Genomic DNA, 15,336 nt, shown 5'->3' with positions numbered 1-15,336 from the left:
CCTAGAAACCCTTTTGCCAAATAAAGGAGTAAAACCATAATCTAAACTTACTATTTTCATACAAATCATTACTTTGATTGGATGCTAAGGCATTCAATTTAATTTATAGAGTAAGCAGACTGGATCCCAATCTCAGGTATTAATGAAGTAAAATTAGAAACATAGGTTCCAATTCTATTTATGAATCATAAAATATCACCAAACATTATCCTTTGGCCCTCTATCAAAATTCCATTGATATTTCCAAAAATTCTTATTAGAGATTCTAAAGCCATATTTTAAAGCAAAGGAGGAATAGGGCATCTTTGACATGTACCTCAACATAAATTTAGCCAAGAAGGCATACCATTAATAATCAGCATCTGATTTAGGAGCAGAATAAGTTATTATGCTCAGAGTTGCAATATTTTCCTCAACAGTAGTTCAAGCCATGGCACGCTTGATACGCAGCCATGAAAAATGAACGTTAAAGACATTTGAGAGTAGCAGATACCTGCCTTTTCTTTTCTTTTCTGCTCTCTGTTTAATAAACAAAGGCTGAAAAAGAAGAATAGAAAATGATGTTGGAAGGAACCTGTCAGGCACAAGCAACCAGAATCACTCATGAATAGGCCCAAGCAGATATTTTATTATTGATCACCTATATTACAAGAATCTCACCAGACTGTCTGCCTTTCCTTGGGAAATGGTAGATATAGACCTAAGGGTTTGACCTCAGACTTTTCCTTCCCTAAACAGACAATGTTGGAGTCTCTCCTTATGTCCCTGGGCAAGAGCCTCTCTCCTTCAACCAGTGGTTCCGCCACGGAATCACAATATTGTGTGAATTGCTCGCCCTCTTTGTACTGTTTCAATATACTTCTTGGCAGGGAATTGCTGAGCTGGTGACCAAATGAAGTCACAGTTGCTGACACGTACATGTAGTTTTATATAAATAAATATATTTTAAGTCAATATATACCACAAACTAGATAGTCAGGCAAACAGGAGCATCATGAGGTAAATCACAGAGCACACAGGACACACAGAAGAAAAAGGAGGGGGGAAAAAGGGAAACTCCCCCTTCACACCCACAGCAACCAATCACAGCACAAATTGCCTCACGCAAGAGCAGGCAGTGTCCAACCAATCAGCACAACCCTCTTGCTCCAGCTACTAAATTTAAATAACACTTCTCTTGGCTCCCTATTAAGGATGGAAAAGTATGGTTAGATAGCTCCATGGGCTGGGTGATCTGGGATAACCAAATAATAACCTATGATGCTTAATAACAAAGCATGGAATTGTCAGTATTTCTTTCTAAAACTGGCATTCTGTGTCTTTCATGGAGAGAATAAAGATGCTAGATAGGGGCTGCATGGGGTCCCAGTTTCCTTCAGGTTCATGGGCTCAAGAGTTGGATGGAAGTGTGCCCCAAAGAGCAAAGTGAGAAACAGGAATTATATGCTCAAACCTCTGTTGATACAGCTGTCCAGACATAAACCCTGTAGGCTGATAAAGAACACTGCTGATTACTGAGGCATGATTGTGTCCTAGAAATAAAGTGTCTTGACAGCTCTGCAATCCCCTCCTCCCCCAGTTGCTCAGCACCCTGGTGGCCAAGCCAGCAGAGCAATTGTGACAGCATGTCAATTACACTTAGCACCATGGCAGATCTCGCTGTGGCTGTTCTTAACTGGGAAAATTAGCTCCCAGTTTAACTGCATTAAATAAGCAATGAAAGATAAGGAAGGAGAGAGGAGAAAGAGGAGACTGCAGCTGCAGTCCTTTGTGCTTGCTGTCTAGGACCAGGGCAATCATAGCAATGAATAAGTAGAAACAATCACGGGAGGTGTACAGATAAGGGAAGCCAGATCTCTTTCAGGTGAATGATGTTTTCCTTTATTAAATTAGAGGATAGCCTTAGGGGATAAAGGACATCCCTTTCTTCAGAGGCCTGCCAACTGCACAGGCTTTTGTAGACCAGGAGAGCTTGTAATTTATGGTTTGGCTCTGTTATCAGCTTTGTTGCAGTCTGTAGCTTGGTACTGAGCAACGCCTCTTGTAGGTTATTGTTTACGTGCCCAGTCAACAGAAAATAGAAGAACATGATGAGTTCTCACACATAACTGCTAAGCAGAGAGCTCCAAGAGCTGCATTGTCTCCAAGGGGACAGTGGTTAGACCCTTCAATTGCTAAACTCCTTCAGTTGGGCTTTAATTAGGCTTACAGCAGAGTGACTGGTTTTGATCACATCGGTGGGTGAGGAAAAACTTCCTCTTATTCAGTCCCCTGAACATCTCAGTGCTTTCCATTGACATCAGGCTTCTGGGTAATAATAATAATTAATAATAATAATAATAATAATAATAATAATAATAATAATAATAATAATAATAATAATAATAATAATAATAATAATAATAATAATAATAATAAGAAGAAGAAGAAGAAGAAGAAGAAGAAGAAGAAGAAGAAGAAGAAGAAGAAGAAGAAGAAGAAGAAGAAGAAGTTGGAAGGGACCTTGGAGGTCATCTAGTCCAACCCCCTGCTCAGGCAGGAAAACCTATACCATTACAGGCAAATGGCTGGCCAGTCTCTTCTTAAAAACCTCCAGTGTTGGAGCATTCACCACCTCTGGAGGGAGGTTGTTCCACTGGTTAGTTGTTCTAACTGTCAGGAAGTTTCTCCTTAGTTCTAGGTTGCTTCTCTCCTTGACTAGTTTCCATCCATTGCTTCTTGTCCTGCTTTCAGGTGCTTTGGAGAATAGCTTGGCTCCCTGAGATATTGGAACACTACTATCATGTCACCCCTCACCCTTCTCTTCATTAAACTACACATACATACATATTAAACTATACATACGCAGTGGCTCAGTGGGTTAGGACGCTAAGCTTGTCGATCAGAAGGTCGGCAGTTTGGCGGGTCGAATCCCGAGTGCCGCGTAGCAGAGTGAGCGCCTGTTACTCGTCCCAGCTTCTGCCAACCTAGTAGTTCGAAAGCACGTAAAAAATGCAAGTAGAAAAATAGGGACCACTACGGTGGGAAGGTAACAACGTTCCGTGCGCCTTTGGCGTCTAGTCATGCTGGCCACATGACCACGGAGATGTCCTCGGACAAGCGCTGGCTCTTCGGCTTTGAAACGGAGATGAGCACCGGCCCCTAGAGTTGGAAACGATTAGCACGCATGTGCGGGGGAACCTTTACCTTTACCTTTACCCAATTCCAGCAACCGTTCCCTATATGTTTTAGCCTCCAGTCCCCCAATCATCTTTGTTGCTCTTCTCTGTACCCTTTCTAGAGTCTCGACATCTTTTTTACATCGTGGTGACCAAAACTGGATGCAGTATTCCAGGTATGGCCTTACCACAGCATTGTAAAGTGGTATTAGTACTTTACTTGATAGTGAAGTTGCCTGACAGTGCTGATCCTTGGGCCATTATAGTCAGAGTTTGTACAAGTAGTCCTCAACTTATGACCACAGTTGAGCCCAAAATTTATGTCGCTCAATGAGATTGTTATTAAGTGAGGTTTTTGCCCCATTTTACTACCTTTCTGGGCACACTTGTTAAATGAATCACCGCAGTTGTTAAGTTAGTAACACTGTCGTTAAGGGAATCTGGCTTCCCCATTGACTTTGCTTGTCAGAAGGGGGCAAAACATGATCCCAGGACACTGCAACCGTCATACGTATGAATCAGTTGCCAAGTGTTTTGAATTTTGATCATGTGACCATGGAGATGCTGCAAGAGTTGTAAGTGTGAAAAATGGTCATAAGTCACTTTTTTTCAATGCCATTGTAACTTTGAATGGTCACTAAATGAACTGTTGTATGTTGAGGACTACCTGCAAATCTTTCTGTTACATCCAGATATTGTTAATGTAAGAATACCATTTCTAACAATATACAGTATGATGTCCTATAAGGAACCCTATAGTGTTCCATGTTGTCCTCAATGCTGTTTAATTTTTGACCTAACTATTCAGAGCATTAGAATGAGGTAGCACTGATGACATCTTATCCTATTGCTAGTACTTAAGAAGCAATTGATTGTCAGAGTTGAGCTTTACTGGCCAATAAAAACTGTACAAGTACTCCCCCCTTACTTTATCAGCAACTACATTGTTGGTGAAGGTGCTAGATTATATCCACACCAATAATTTAATGCTATGCTATAATAGGCACTGTTGAGGAAAAGCACTGTCAGTGTTCTTCTGTCAGTGTTCTTCTGATTTTTAGCTGATACATAAGTTACTATTGGACAGGGATTTAATACTATTCCAGAAGATGATTAAACCCGTGTTTAAAAATATTCAGATAGTAGTTGACATGCACAAGAAGGGTTTTTTTCTCTCTCTCTCTTCTTTTTCTGCTCCCATGCTTCATGTAGCCCATCCCCATGGCCATCACTGGTTCATTGCTGTTCAGCTTGATCTGTTTTCCAAGCCAAGGCATCCGATAGAGATTTGGACAATACAGGAGAGAACCTGATTTGAGAGAAGTAGACTCTCCACGTGCTCAAAGCAGAATGGCCCTGGAAGAAAAATGGCAGAGAGATTGAAGGGGAAGGACTAGGATAGCAGTCTTCTAATATCTCAGGGGTTGCCACAAAGAAGAGGGGTAGTGGTGGTCAAGCTATTCTACAAAGCTTCTGAAGGCAGGACAAGAAGCAACGGATAGAAACTAATCAAGGAGAAGCAACCTAGAACTAAGGAGAAATTTCCTGACAGTTAAAACAATTAACCAGTGGAACAACCTGCCTCCAGAAGTTGTGAATGCTTCGACACTGGAAGTTTTTAAGAAGAAATTGGACAACCATTTGTCTGAAATGGTATAGGTTTTCCTGCCTGAGCAGGGGAGTTGGACTAGTCCAGGGGTAGGCAACCTCGGCTCTTTTATGACTCGTGGACTTCAACTCCCAGAATTCCTGAGCCAGCATAGCTGGCTCAGGAATTCTGGGAGTTGAAGTCCACGAGTCATAAAAGAGCCGAGGTTGCCTACCCCTGGACTAGTCACTAGAAGACCTTCAAGGTCCCTTCCAACTCTGTTATTCTGTTAATGTGCTTGCTGAGACTCTTCCTGAGCTGGTTGGATAACTCACCCATTATTCACACCTGAATTACATTTACTTTGGCTCTTCAATGTGGTCTTGTGGAACCATCCTTGAAAAATATACAGAAGCTGCAGTTGGTGGCTAAACTGCTAAGGTACATGGCACCATACTGAAATATCTGCCCTTTTTATTCTTTCTTTCTACCTGTTTGCTTTTCTTCTTCTCCTTTGTTCTTTACTGCTTCTGCTCTTTATTACTTTGTGATAGTTTTTATGTGTTTTGCAAAACTTTACTAAAAATATTATCTGTAAAAAAGAAAGAAAGATTAAACTTGGTGTGCACAGGTGCAATAACAAGTTCGCAGACTTCTCTCCATGCAATGTCCCTTTATTTTATTTATTTTTAATTACATTTTTATGCTCTTTTATTGTCCCCATTTGCCATTTCCCCTCCCTTAGGCATGGAACAATCTTGACCTTAAAATATAGAGAGAGATGTATGGAAAAGGATACTTTTCCCGCTTCTTTCAATGCATTTTTTTATGCATGTATGCGCATCTAATGTACATCCCAACAGTAATTGCAATAAAGCAATGGAAAGTGTCTTCTACAAATTGTTTATATTTAAAAAAGGATACCATGAGGAAATTTATGGGCTAAATTTATATAAATGTTTGTATTTAAATAAATAAATAAACAAATAAATAAATAGAATCTGCCCCCCCCTCTACCCCACCCGTTGGCATTTCTTTCCTTTAACCTGGATTAGCTTCCTCTATTAGATATACACACTAGTTTCTGACTATCTTGGTTGTCTATTCTTGGAGGATTGTCCATTCTCCTCTGGTATGGCAGCAGTGTAATGGCACTTTACCACTCTACATTGACTGTTTTAAAGATTTCATTTGAGGTATAACCCAACTTTCCTCCAGTTCCTCAAGGAAGCCTCGTAGTGTTCCCACCTTCAAGTTTTTCCAGAGGAGGTTGGGTTGAGGGAGAGTGACTAACTTACAGCCACCAGGATTTGGTGACTATGGATTTCAGCCTTGGTTTCCCTGATTCTCAGTCCTGCAGAAAATACATAAAAGCAGCCTGAAGCCCATGCAGCTCCTTTCACTCAAACCAAATTATGATCTTTCAGGTCTCATTGGCATATTCTTTGCAACAAATGTGTGAAATGTTTATTTTAAAAAGTCTTCTGATTGGCAGGGTTGACTTTTGCGGCATGTTTCCCACAAAGATGCTCACATAATAATATAATAAAAGACCATTTAAAATCAAAGCATTGTCTAAAAACAGGTCGTGGTGTAGAAAGAGAAGTTGTTGGGAAGAATAATCAGCTCTTGTGGCATGGTTTCTATTAAGTCGTGGGCTCTGATAAGCAGGAATGAAGACACACAGTTGAGTACAGAGAAACTCATTCTTTTATTAAGCTGGAACTGTACTGAGGACTTGGGTGCACCTTGCCACAATATATAGCCAGACCCTCTGGTAGCAACCAATCAGATTGAACCCATGCTTGCCGCCCAAAACTGACCAATTGCAGGACCGGAGACATCCTGTCTGTGTTGCTGGAGAACCGTTAGTTCTCCAGCAACGCATGTAGTGAGGTACCAAAAGCCCAGTACATAACACCCCTCCCTCCTAAGATCAGGCTATAATACCCTTATTAACTTGACAACAGTCAAGGTTTATGAATCACTGCCAACAACCAAAATACTATAATAATAATGCTTGTTAAGCCAAAGCAGTTAGAATGACATTACGTGACCTTTACAGACGTGCCTTGTAGTATGGACTACAATGAGATTAAACAACGGCTAAAATAGCTTGGCAATGCAGTATAACTACAAAGAGATAAAACAATGTCTCAATGAACATGCTTGACAGCAGTTACAATTTACCCCCAATTTCTGTAGGTAGTGGTACCATGTCATAGCATTACACATCACTTTATTTTACAATATAGTCCGTAAGATATGCTGGGGGTTTGCGAGGTCTGGAGGAACTCCTTGGAGTTCCAGTCACTTTGTGGTCTACCAGCTTACCCGGTGGGCTGGGTAGACCCATGTCCCCTTGTGCTCCATCATCCAGGGGAATTGGAATGCTCTGGCTGGCCTCTCCAGGTTAGCCCACCCCAGAGTCAGACTGTTTTGCAGAGTAGGCACAGCGGTCGCTGAGATTCGGCTGGTTCACCTGGTCAGGGGTCCCATGTTGCACTTCTGAGCTGCCATGTTCCTCCTCGGAATCAAGTTCCACTGAGAAAGGAAAACCCTGGTGGTTCTGGTGTGGGCTGGCTTGGGTACCAGTTTGAGGACTTCGGGAGGGACTTGTGCCATAGTCCTCACTTACTGACTGTTCTGGAAATCTCTTCCTAAGTTGGTCAATGTGTCTTCTGACCAGTTTTTTTATTTTTATTTTTATTTTTATTCCATTTATATCCCGCCCTTCTCCGAAGACTCAGGGCGGCTTACAAGCTTAGCAGTAGCCTTCATTCTATGTATATGCCTGCTTATTAGGGCTTTCACACACACCCCAGTGGCATTATTACAAAGTCAGCTTAATTGCCCCCAACAATCTGGGTCCTCATTTTACCTACCTCGGAAGGATGGAAGGCTGAGTCAACCTTGAGCTTGGTGGGATGCGAACCTGCACTAATTGCAGGTAGCTGGTGTTACTTAAGGAGGCATTAGCCCACTGCTCTACCAAGGCTCTCCCTCCAACCCTACTTTGTAAGATAGTGGTCCAGATGCTTTGGTCACCTGACCAGGAACCCACAAATTTCCAGGCCCATAGTTTCTGGCCCAAACCCAGTCACCTATTTGCAGCCCCCTTGGGGGTTTTGGTCTAGAGGCTTCGGATGCCACTCTGTCTGGATGCAACCTGTCCAGTTTAGTAATTAAGTGCCTTCCCCAATGAAGCTCAGCAGGACTTTTACCTGTAGCTGTGCAGGGTGTAGAATGTTGACAGAGCAAGAAATCTGCCAGTCTATGATGCCAGTCACCTGTGATAATGTGCTTGAGTGCCTCCTTTGTTGTCCTCTCCATGTGTTCGGCTTGTCCATTCGAAGAGGGATGAAATGGTGCAGACGTTGCATGTCTGATGAGGTTAGCTCTGAGAAAAGCCTGAAACTCAGCAGCAGCGAATTGAGCCTCATTATCAGAAACCAAAATATCAGGCAACCCATGTGTTGCAAAGAGTTTTCTCAGCACCTGGATGGTCCTAGCAGTAGTTATATTAGGGACTGGAACTACTTCCAGCCATTTTGAGTGGCTATCCACTACTACCTTAAAAAGCTGTCCTTGAAAAGGCCCAGCATAGTCTATATAAACCCTGGACCAGGGAGTATGTGTTTCCTCCCACCTATGAACTGGGGCCTGAGGCATTTCAGGCCTAGACCTCTGGCAGATATAGTACCCATGAACTTGATCCTCTACAACCTTATCCAGGCCAGGCCACCAAAGGTAGCTTCTAGCTAAGGCTTTCATCCATACAATGCCTGGATGGCCTTCATGTAAGGATTGTAAAACTCTGTCCCTGAAAGATGTGGGGATAATGACTCGGTTGCCCCATAATATGCAGCCCTTGTGTGCAGACAACTCATGTCTCCTGACAAAATAACTTTGGAAATCAGGACCTGGACTTTTTTCCATCCAGCCTGTGTATACCCATGACAGTACTCTGCTCAGAATTTTATCTGTGGCAGTTTCAGCAGCAATATCCCCAGCGTGGAGGGGAAACTCAGGCAAGTGGGTGAAGGGAGAAAGCAGGTTGATGGAGTGGTTCATGTAAGTTTTAGTCTTCCCTTAAGCATAGAAGCCAGCTGGGTCCAATCTCTCTCTCTCTCTCTCTCAGCCCAGCCTACTTCACAGAACTTTTGTTGTGCAGGAAATAGAAGTCAGGAGCATTGTTTGTGGCCCATGGAGAAAGGTCAAACAGGCATCCCAGAAAGACCCTGGAACTGAGAAACAGGAGGCCTATCTGAAATGTTTAGGAGACCAAGCAAGATGCTCACTGATTCCCTTCTCCTTACGCCTTATCAGCCCTTCCTCAAGCACAGAGGAACAATCTGAGCCTTGACATAACCCCAGGCAAATTTGGCAAGCATAACTCCTTCCCAATTTGTTCAGTGCAATGTCTTTTTCTTGGCTTGAAATGGGCATCTTAAGAGAAGAATCACTACCTTGAAATCCTCTTCACTGAGGACCCACACACAAAGTTAAATATATAGGTGATGTTAAGAATTTGTGATGAAAGTGAACCAATATCCACTACTCTTTGGAATATCAGGTAAAATATAAATGCATTATTAGGTTTAACATGTTGCTTGTCTTTCCCTCCCCTGTTCAACTGACAGGAATCTATTATTTTACTTATGTATTATTTGTTTTGTCTTATTGTACAACATCTTGATGGCTGCCCATATTAAAAACAGCTCTGGGTGGCACACAACAATGAAACCCCATAATCATAAAATCATAAACCACATTTTTTTTAAAAAAAAAAAAAACAACCACTGGTGCCTCAGTCACTTCCATGGGATGCCCGACAACAAACTCAAGATTTGGATATCCCCATAGCAAATCAAAGAAACAAGTGGGTTGTGCTTCTTCACATTGGTTGATTGAAGTTAGGAAATTCATTCAACTCATGTCTTTCTTTTCCCTGACTATTAGTCTCTCTTGCTTCAGGTCACCTGACATGGCATTGAAAACCTGGCAGTGCTTAATGAGGGTCAGCTGGGAAGACGTCTGTGTGTACCTGTGTGTGTATATGTGAAGCTTTTCCTCCCTTCATTGTGGAGGTGGGACAGGTGGCCCTGAGATTCCTTCCCACCAAACAGTTTTATATTACTCAATGCAAATTAAGCAACCAGAACAGAAAGAGTCTACTAGAACATTTGAGACTTTTCTAAGTACCCAGCCTGAATTTTACAAGGCTGTCCATATTAGCCAAGCAACTAAAACATTCTGATATTATTCTTCCTTTAATTCCACCCCTCCCCCCATTCACTTCTAGGTTTTACTGGAACCAAAGTCCTCCTGTCTGAAGGACCAATAAAAAATGTTCTTTTGACCTAGGCTCTTTGATATGTTACCCCTAAGTGGATTTGCCCCCTAAAGGGCTTTTCCCATGTATTTTACTAGGAAAGACAAATAAGGCAGGCTTGAAAAGTAAGCACCCTCCTAAGCATACCCATGTGCTCCGAATCCGTTGGTGAGGTCCATTTTGCTCTCCGAAATGATACAGTACAAATTTCCAACTCAAAGAGGAGAACAGATATTGATTATGCTAGGCAGTGCAGAGGGCACCCTGGTTGGGCTAGCTATAGTGGCTAATCTCAGAAGGAAGAAAAATGTAAGTCATATCCATGGCAGCTGAGAGTCAGACAAGCCTTTGCAATAATATCCAGCCTTTTCTACTCTCTCTCTCTCTCTCTCTCTCTCTCTCTTTCCCACCCCCACCCCCCACCATAGGCTGAGATTTGATTTCAGAGACAGCATTCAGCGGATTGGTCCAGACTTCTCTCTCCTACATTGTGCCCGTCCCTTAACATTCTCTCCAGCACAGATTGGGGGAGCTTTGAGACTCTCTGTGTGTGTCTGTGACAGGAAGGAGTGTAAATAAAGGGGAAACAAACAGGGAGACTGTGGACACAATTGCAGTTCTCCCAGTAACTAGACAAAGTTGGTGACAAGAGTGGAAGTGACTTGCCAGGCAACAGTAGAAAACAAGGCTGTTTCCTGAAGCCAGATTGTCTAAAAACCGGCAAGCTTTCTTTGGTTGGCGTTTGGGACTTGAGAGTTTTGCCCCCATCCATCTGAAAGATCCAGGGAAGCATGTCTCTGGCTGAGAAGAAGAGCCAAGTACGCCTGGTGTTTCTGGGGGCAGCCGGGGTTGGCAAGACATCCCTCATCCGGCGATTCCTGCAGAACACATTTGAGCCAAAGCATCGTCGGACAGTAGAGGAGCTGCACAGCAAGGAGTATGAGGTTAGTGGAATTACCATCAAGGTGGAGATCCTGGACACTAGTGGTAGTTATTCATTCCCAGCGATGCGCAAGCTCTCCATTCAGAACAGTGATGCTTTTGCTTTGGTCTACGCTGTGGATGATGCGGAGTCCTTTGAGTGTGTGAAGACGTTACACGGGGAGATCCTTGAGCTGAAAGAAGATAAGTTCCCTCCGATTGTAGTGGTGGGCAATAAAGCTGAAGCTGGTGGGGTTAGGCAAGTGTTGCCTGAAGATGTTCTCTCCTTGGTGGAGCTTGATTGGAACAACCGTTTCCTGGAGGCATCTGCTAAGGAGAATGAGAATGTGATGGAAGTTTTCAGGGAGCTGCTTCAGCAAGTCAACCTGCCCAGCCTGCTGAGTCCTGTTGTGCGAAGAAGACGCGAGACTTTCTCCAGTGAAGCCCCTTTGAGGCCCCCCATGAACAAAGCAAATAGTTGCACCATCTGTTGAACTCTGTGAGAATGTCAGCATCGAGATGATGTCTTGTTTTGTTTTGCAAAACCTAGTCACTATCGGTATGGGATGTTGTCTGTAAACAGTGTCATATCTCTAAATCCAATGTGATCTCCTCACCAAATTAAGGCTGTAATTTGTAAAGTGGAAGAGACACCTCCTGTATGACACAGAGCTCTAGCTTGGCTAAGCTAAAGGAGGGAATATGGGTCAGTTGGCTAATGTCTGAAACAATAATGGAGGGTCAGCAAGGTATGGAGCATGAACTGCAAAGGCAAGCATTTGTGGAATCTCTTAAGGAACATTTCATTCTGGGGAAATTTGTTTGTATTTTCAGATGGCTGAGTAGATTTTGCTTCAAGAGGGGGAAGGTAGACAATTTCATGTATATTGAACAGGAAATGTATGTGTGTTGCTTCCTAGACTAGAGTGTTGTTTTTTTAATTTCTAATTGCATGAATATGTCCTTGCATTGATTATGTTTACACTGAGCTAAACCATTTTGGTGACATCTCTGCATCTATACTGTGGAAAGAGATGCATCTCCCAGTGGGTCTGAACGTGATTTTGATTTTTTTTCTAAGTAACTTTTCAAAGCTTGTATCCAATAAAAGAAAAGTCAAACCCTGCCAGTAACTCTGCCAGAAGCACCTTGCATTTGCATTCTTGCTGTAAGAGGTGTAACTAGAAGAGGAACACGCCACCAGTTTCTGTTGCACTGATTTCTACTTTCTGATTTTGTTCTCATGCATTTGTAGGTCACGCACCGGCTGAGCTTATATAGGTTGCTATGCTCTTAGGATTTCTGGGACAGATGCAAGATTGAGAGTTTCAGTTCCTTCTTAGTTATACCCTTGTGGGCATGAACTCTGGGAATATCTTGTTCTCTCAGCTGGATTTCTGCAGAATGAAAGTGATAATAATCCCTATTATTGATTAGGAAGCTATGAAATAAATGTTGTTTGTTATCGCAATACATTACATTTATTTGCTAGGATAAAAGTTCCAGTGGCATCAGGAAGGCACCGCTGTGACTGATGTGCTTAGGATTTCAATTCAGTTAAGCTACATAGATTAATAGGAAGTAATTTGTCTTCTGAGTTCTATCAAAAGAGGAACTACCAGGAGGTACATTTGTTCTGTGTTTTGTCACAGCAGAAAAGAAACAGTATGCATTTTATGAAGAAATGATTTTTCATACTGCAAAACAAAGCCATAAATACAGTAAACTGATAGTAAACAAAATTACAATCTGAAGGAAAGAGTGGAATGTAGATGGTGAACATAAGATGTTTTAGTAATCTTCATAAATTAAACCAGAGTAGTGGATTACCCATTGAACTATCTCTTTATTTAAGCATTTATGAGTCAAAACAATGTTCCTACTTCTGGCTGCTGCTCCCTCTGGTATTTCAATTCCCAATTCATTTTACTAGCTGTCATTCTCTCATATAGCCAGTCCAAAACATAAGCACAATTTCTCTCTTCTGGGCTCTTTAGTCAATACCCAATATAGTAGGAAGGTAGTTGGGTGCCTCACCGGTCCTCCTGTTCAGTGTTCCTGTGCATTTTTGGCCTTGAGGAATGAAACAAGGTAAGATACTTCCTTCAGGGCTGGCTGCAAGTGAAGCAATAATTGCATTAAAATGATAATGGGTGGCTGAAGATTTCCGCCATGTATGCTCATTTCACAGATTAATACCTGTATCCTGATTGGTTGTGGGGAACTGTTGAAGATCATATATGGGAATCAAGAAGTACATTCCTCAGGACAGTCTTGCTACTGGCATGGTTGCAGGGAGAATGTCATGCAGAAGTGACACAAGGTCCTCCCAGAAGAGGGAGATCTAGAGAAGTGGTGTGAAGGGCAAGAGCATGCATGAGACATCCTTCTGCTAGAATGAACTCTGGAGACAATCTTTCCTTTAGATCACAGGTCTGCAACCCGCGGCTCTGGAGCCGCATGCGGCTCTTTCAGTCGTCTCCTGCAGCTCCCGGTCCTCTGCCATGTGCAGTCCAAAAAAAAAAAAAAAAAGTGGGACTAAAAAAGTTCAACCAATCAATTCAAATATGCAGGGTAGGTGCATATCTCGCCTTGGCTCCACTCTTCAGTCAAACCCTGTTCTGCGCATGCGCACATGTACTCGCATGCACACACATTTTTTGCAGCTCCCAGTTTTTCCTTTTGTGAGGGAACCGGTTCCGAGTGGCTCTTTCATTGTTTCAGGTTGCTGACCCCTGCTTTAGAATGTCTGAGGTTGGCCATGCCTTAGGAATGGTTGTTCAGATGTGTACAGAAGAACTATGACTGGTCAAAGAGAAGGTTCCCCCCAGCAAAAGTAGTGCACATTTAATTTACACCAATTTCTCTCATGTCAAAACGAGTGGGAACTAAGCTTCCTCCCTCCCTCCCTATCTTAAAGGAGAAAACTAAAAAGATTCCAATTAAAACCATTATCATTAGCAAAGAATTAATTTTATGTACAATATTTGGATGGCACCGAAGAGGTCCTTCTACTCTTTTTTTTCGCCCTTACATAGCATAGTTTATTCTGAAAGGAAAAGGCCTACATTATGAATAATAATATTCATTAACAGGATTATTTTCTCTGCCCTTTTAACAGTTATAGGGTCTTATTTTTTTCCATCTTAGTCCGCCAGTCTGGAACTGAATCCATCTCTTTTTTTGTCAGAATACTCAGCATTTTGAAGATACTATGTAATGCTACCTTTATCATTCCATATTTTAAAATATAGTCCATGAGGGGTTTTTGTGGCCCCTAGGTGCTCAACATCACAACTACCAACTATCTGAACATAACCAATGATGAGAGATGCTTGCATCTATAGTTCAGCATATTTGGAATCATGGATTATTTGTCCCCAATATAAATGAACAGCATTAGCCCTGAAGACGGCTTCTTAATAGTTTTGATATCTACTCAGATGCCATTCTAAAAGAGCTGCTTTATTTTGCTTCACCTACAAAATTGATCTGCAATATATAATCCACCATAACATAAACATGACTTGGATGTTGCAACTGAGAGGTGTACTTCTTCTCTTGTGATTTTGAAAGAGGTACTGTTCATTTTCCTACATTATTGGAACTTAAAGCCTCCCCGTAATGTGCAAAAAAGCATATTTACCTATGGACACCAACACCTAGCACATGGAACTAGTAGCAAGGAACACATTCATAGAGTCTGCTCTCATCCCTTTAAACTCTTAGAACCATTTTACCCCACTCTGTCACTCTCCATGCTGATTCCACTCTTGTAACCATCAGTGTGCCCAACAAGCCAATCAGGGTTCTATCTACCTGACCAATGGGGGAATGATCTCCCATCCTTTGGTTGCCTTCCTCAACAAAGGTTAACTCAAAAGTTTAATTTAATTTTAAAAGCATAAGGAAATGGTGCTTTGGAACTGTGGGGCCAGGTTCTTACCACGATCAGATATACTAAGAGTTTGCACACTGTTTCAAGGTTTACAATGAAGCTTCTCAGGTTCTTGTTCAGAAAGCAGGAGAATCTATAAGGAAATCAACATACAGTCAGTGTTTCCAATATGAGTTCAGGGAATTGAAATCTACATACCCCCCCCTTCGCCAAAAAATTAAAAGGTGAATATGGATTTTGAATTTGTATGGACCTTTTGTGCAGCCTCATGTAACAGGACAAGAAGCTGTATATGAGGGTGGCCATGAGGAGGCCATGCTGTGATTCAACTTTCATTCTCCAAAGCTGTTTTGAGGCATGTAGCAGCAGAATAATTTTTAACATAGTCATGGTTTTTCCCCTGTGTTGAGCCTAAAGAACTTTGGAACTTAATTCC

At 42.1% G+C, this 15,336-nt stretch overlaps 1 protein-coding gene across 1 annotated transcript; it reads left to right on the top strand.

Annotated features, from left to right (window-relative positions):
• Positions 1-10,872: 10,872 nt before the first annotated feature.
• On the top strand, positions 10,873-11,496 carry LOC310636924 (GTP-binding protein Rhes-like; the record flags this gene model as incomplete). Its single annotated transcript, XM_083357095.1, has 1 exon — positions 10,873-11,496. The coding sequence occupies one exon, from the start codon at positions 10,873-10,875 to the stop codon at positions 11,494-11,496; it is 624 nt and encodes a 207-aa protein (XP_083213221.1).
• Between the last annotated feature and the right edge of the window lie 3,840 nt (positions 11,497-15,336).

This window comes from Vipera ursinii (genome assembly GCF_947247035.1).
Source record: "Vipera ursinii genome assembly, chromosome: 2".
Classification (NCBI taxonomy): domain Eukaryota; kingdom Metazoa; phylum Chordata; class Lepidosauria; order Squamata; family Viperidae; genus Vipera; species Vipera ursinii.
Note: the sequence above shows the minus strand (reverse complement) of the source record. Positions and strands in the feature narration are given on the sequence as shown.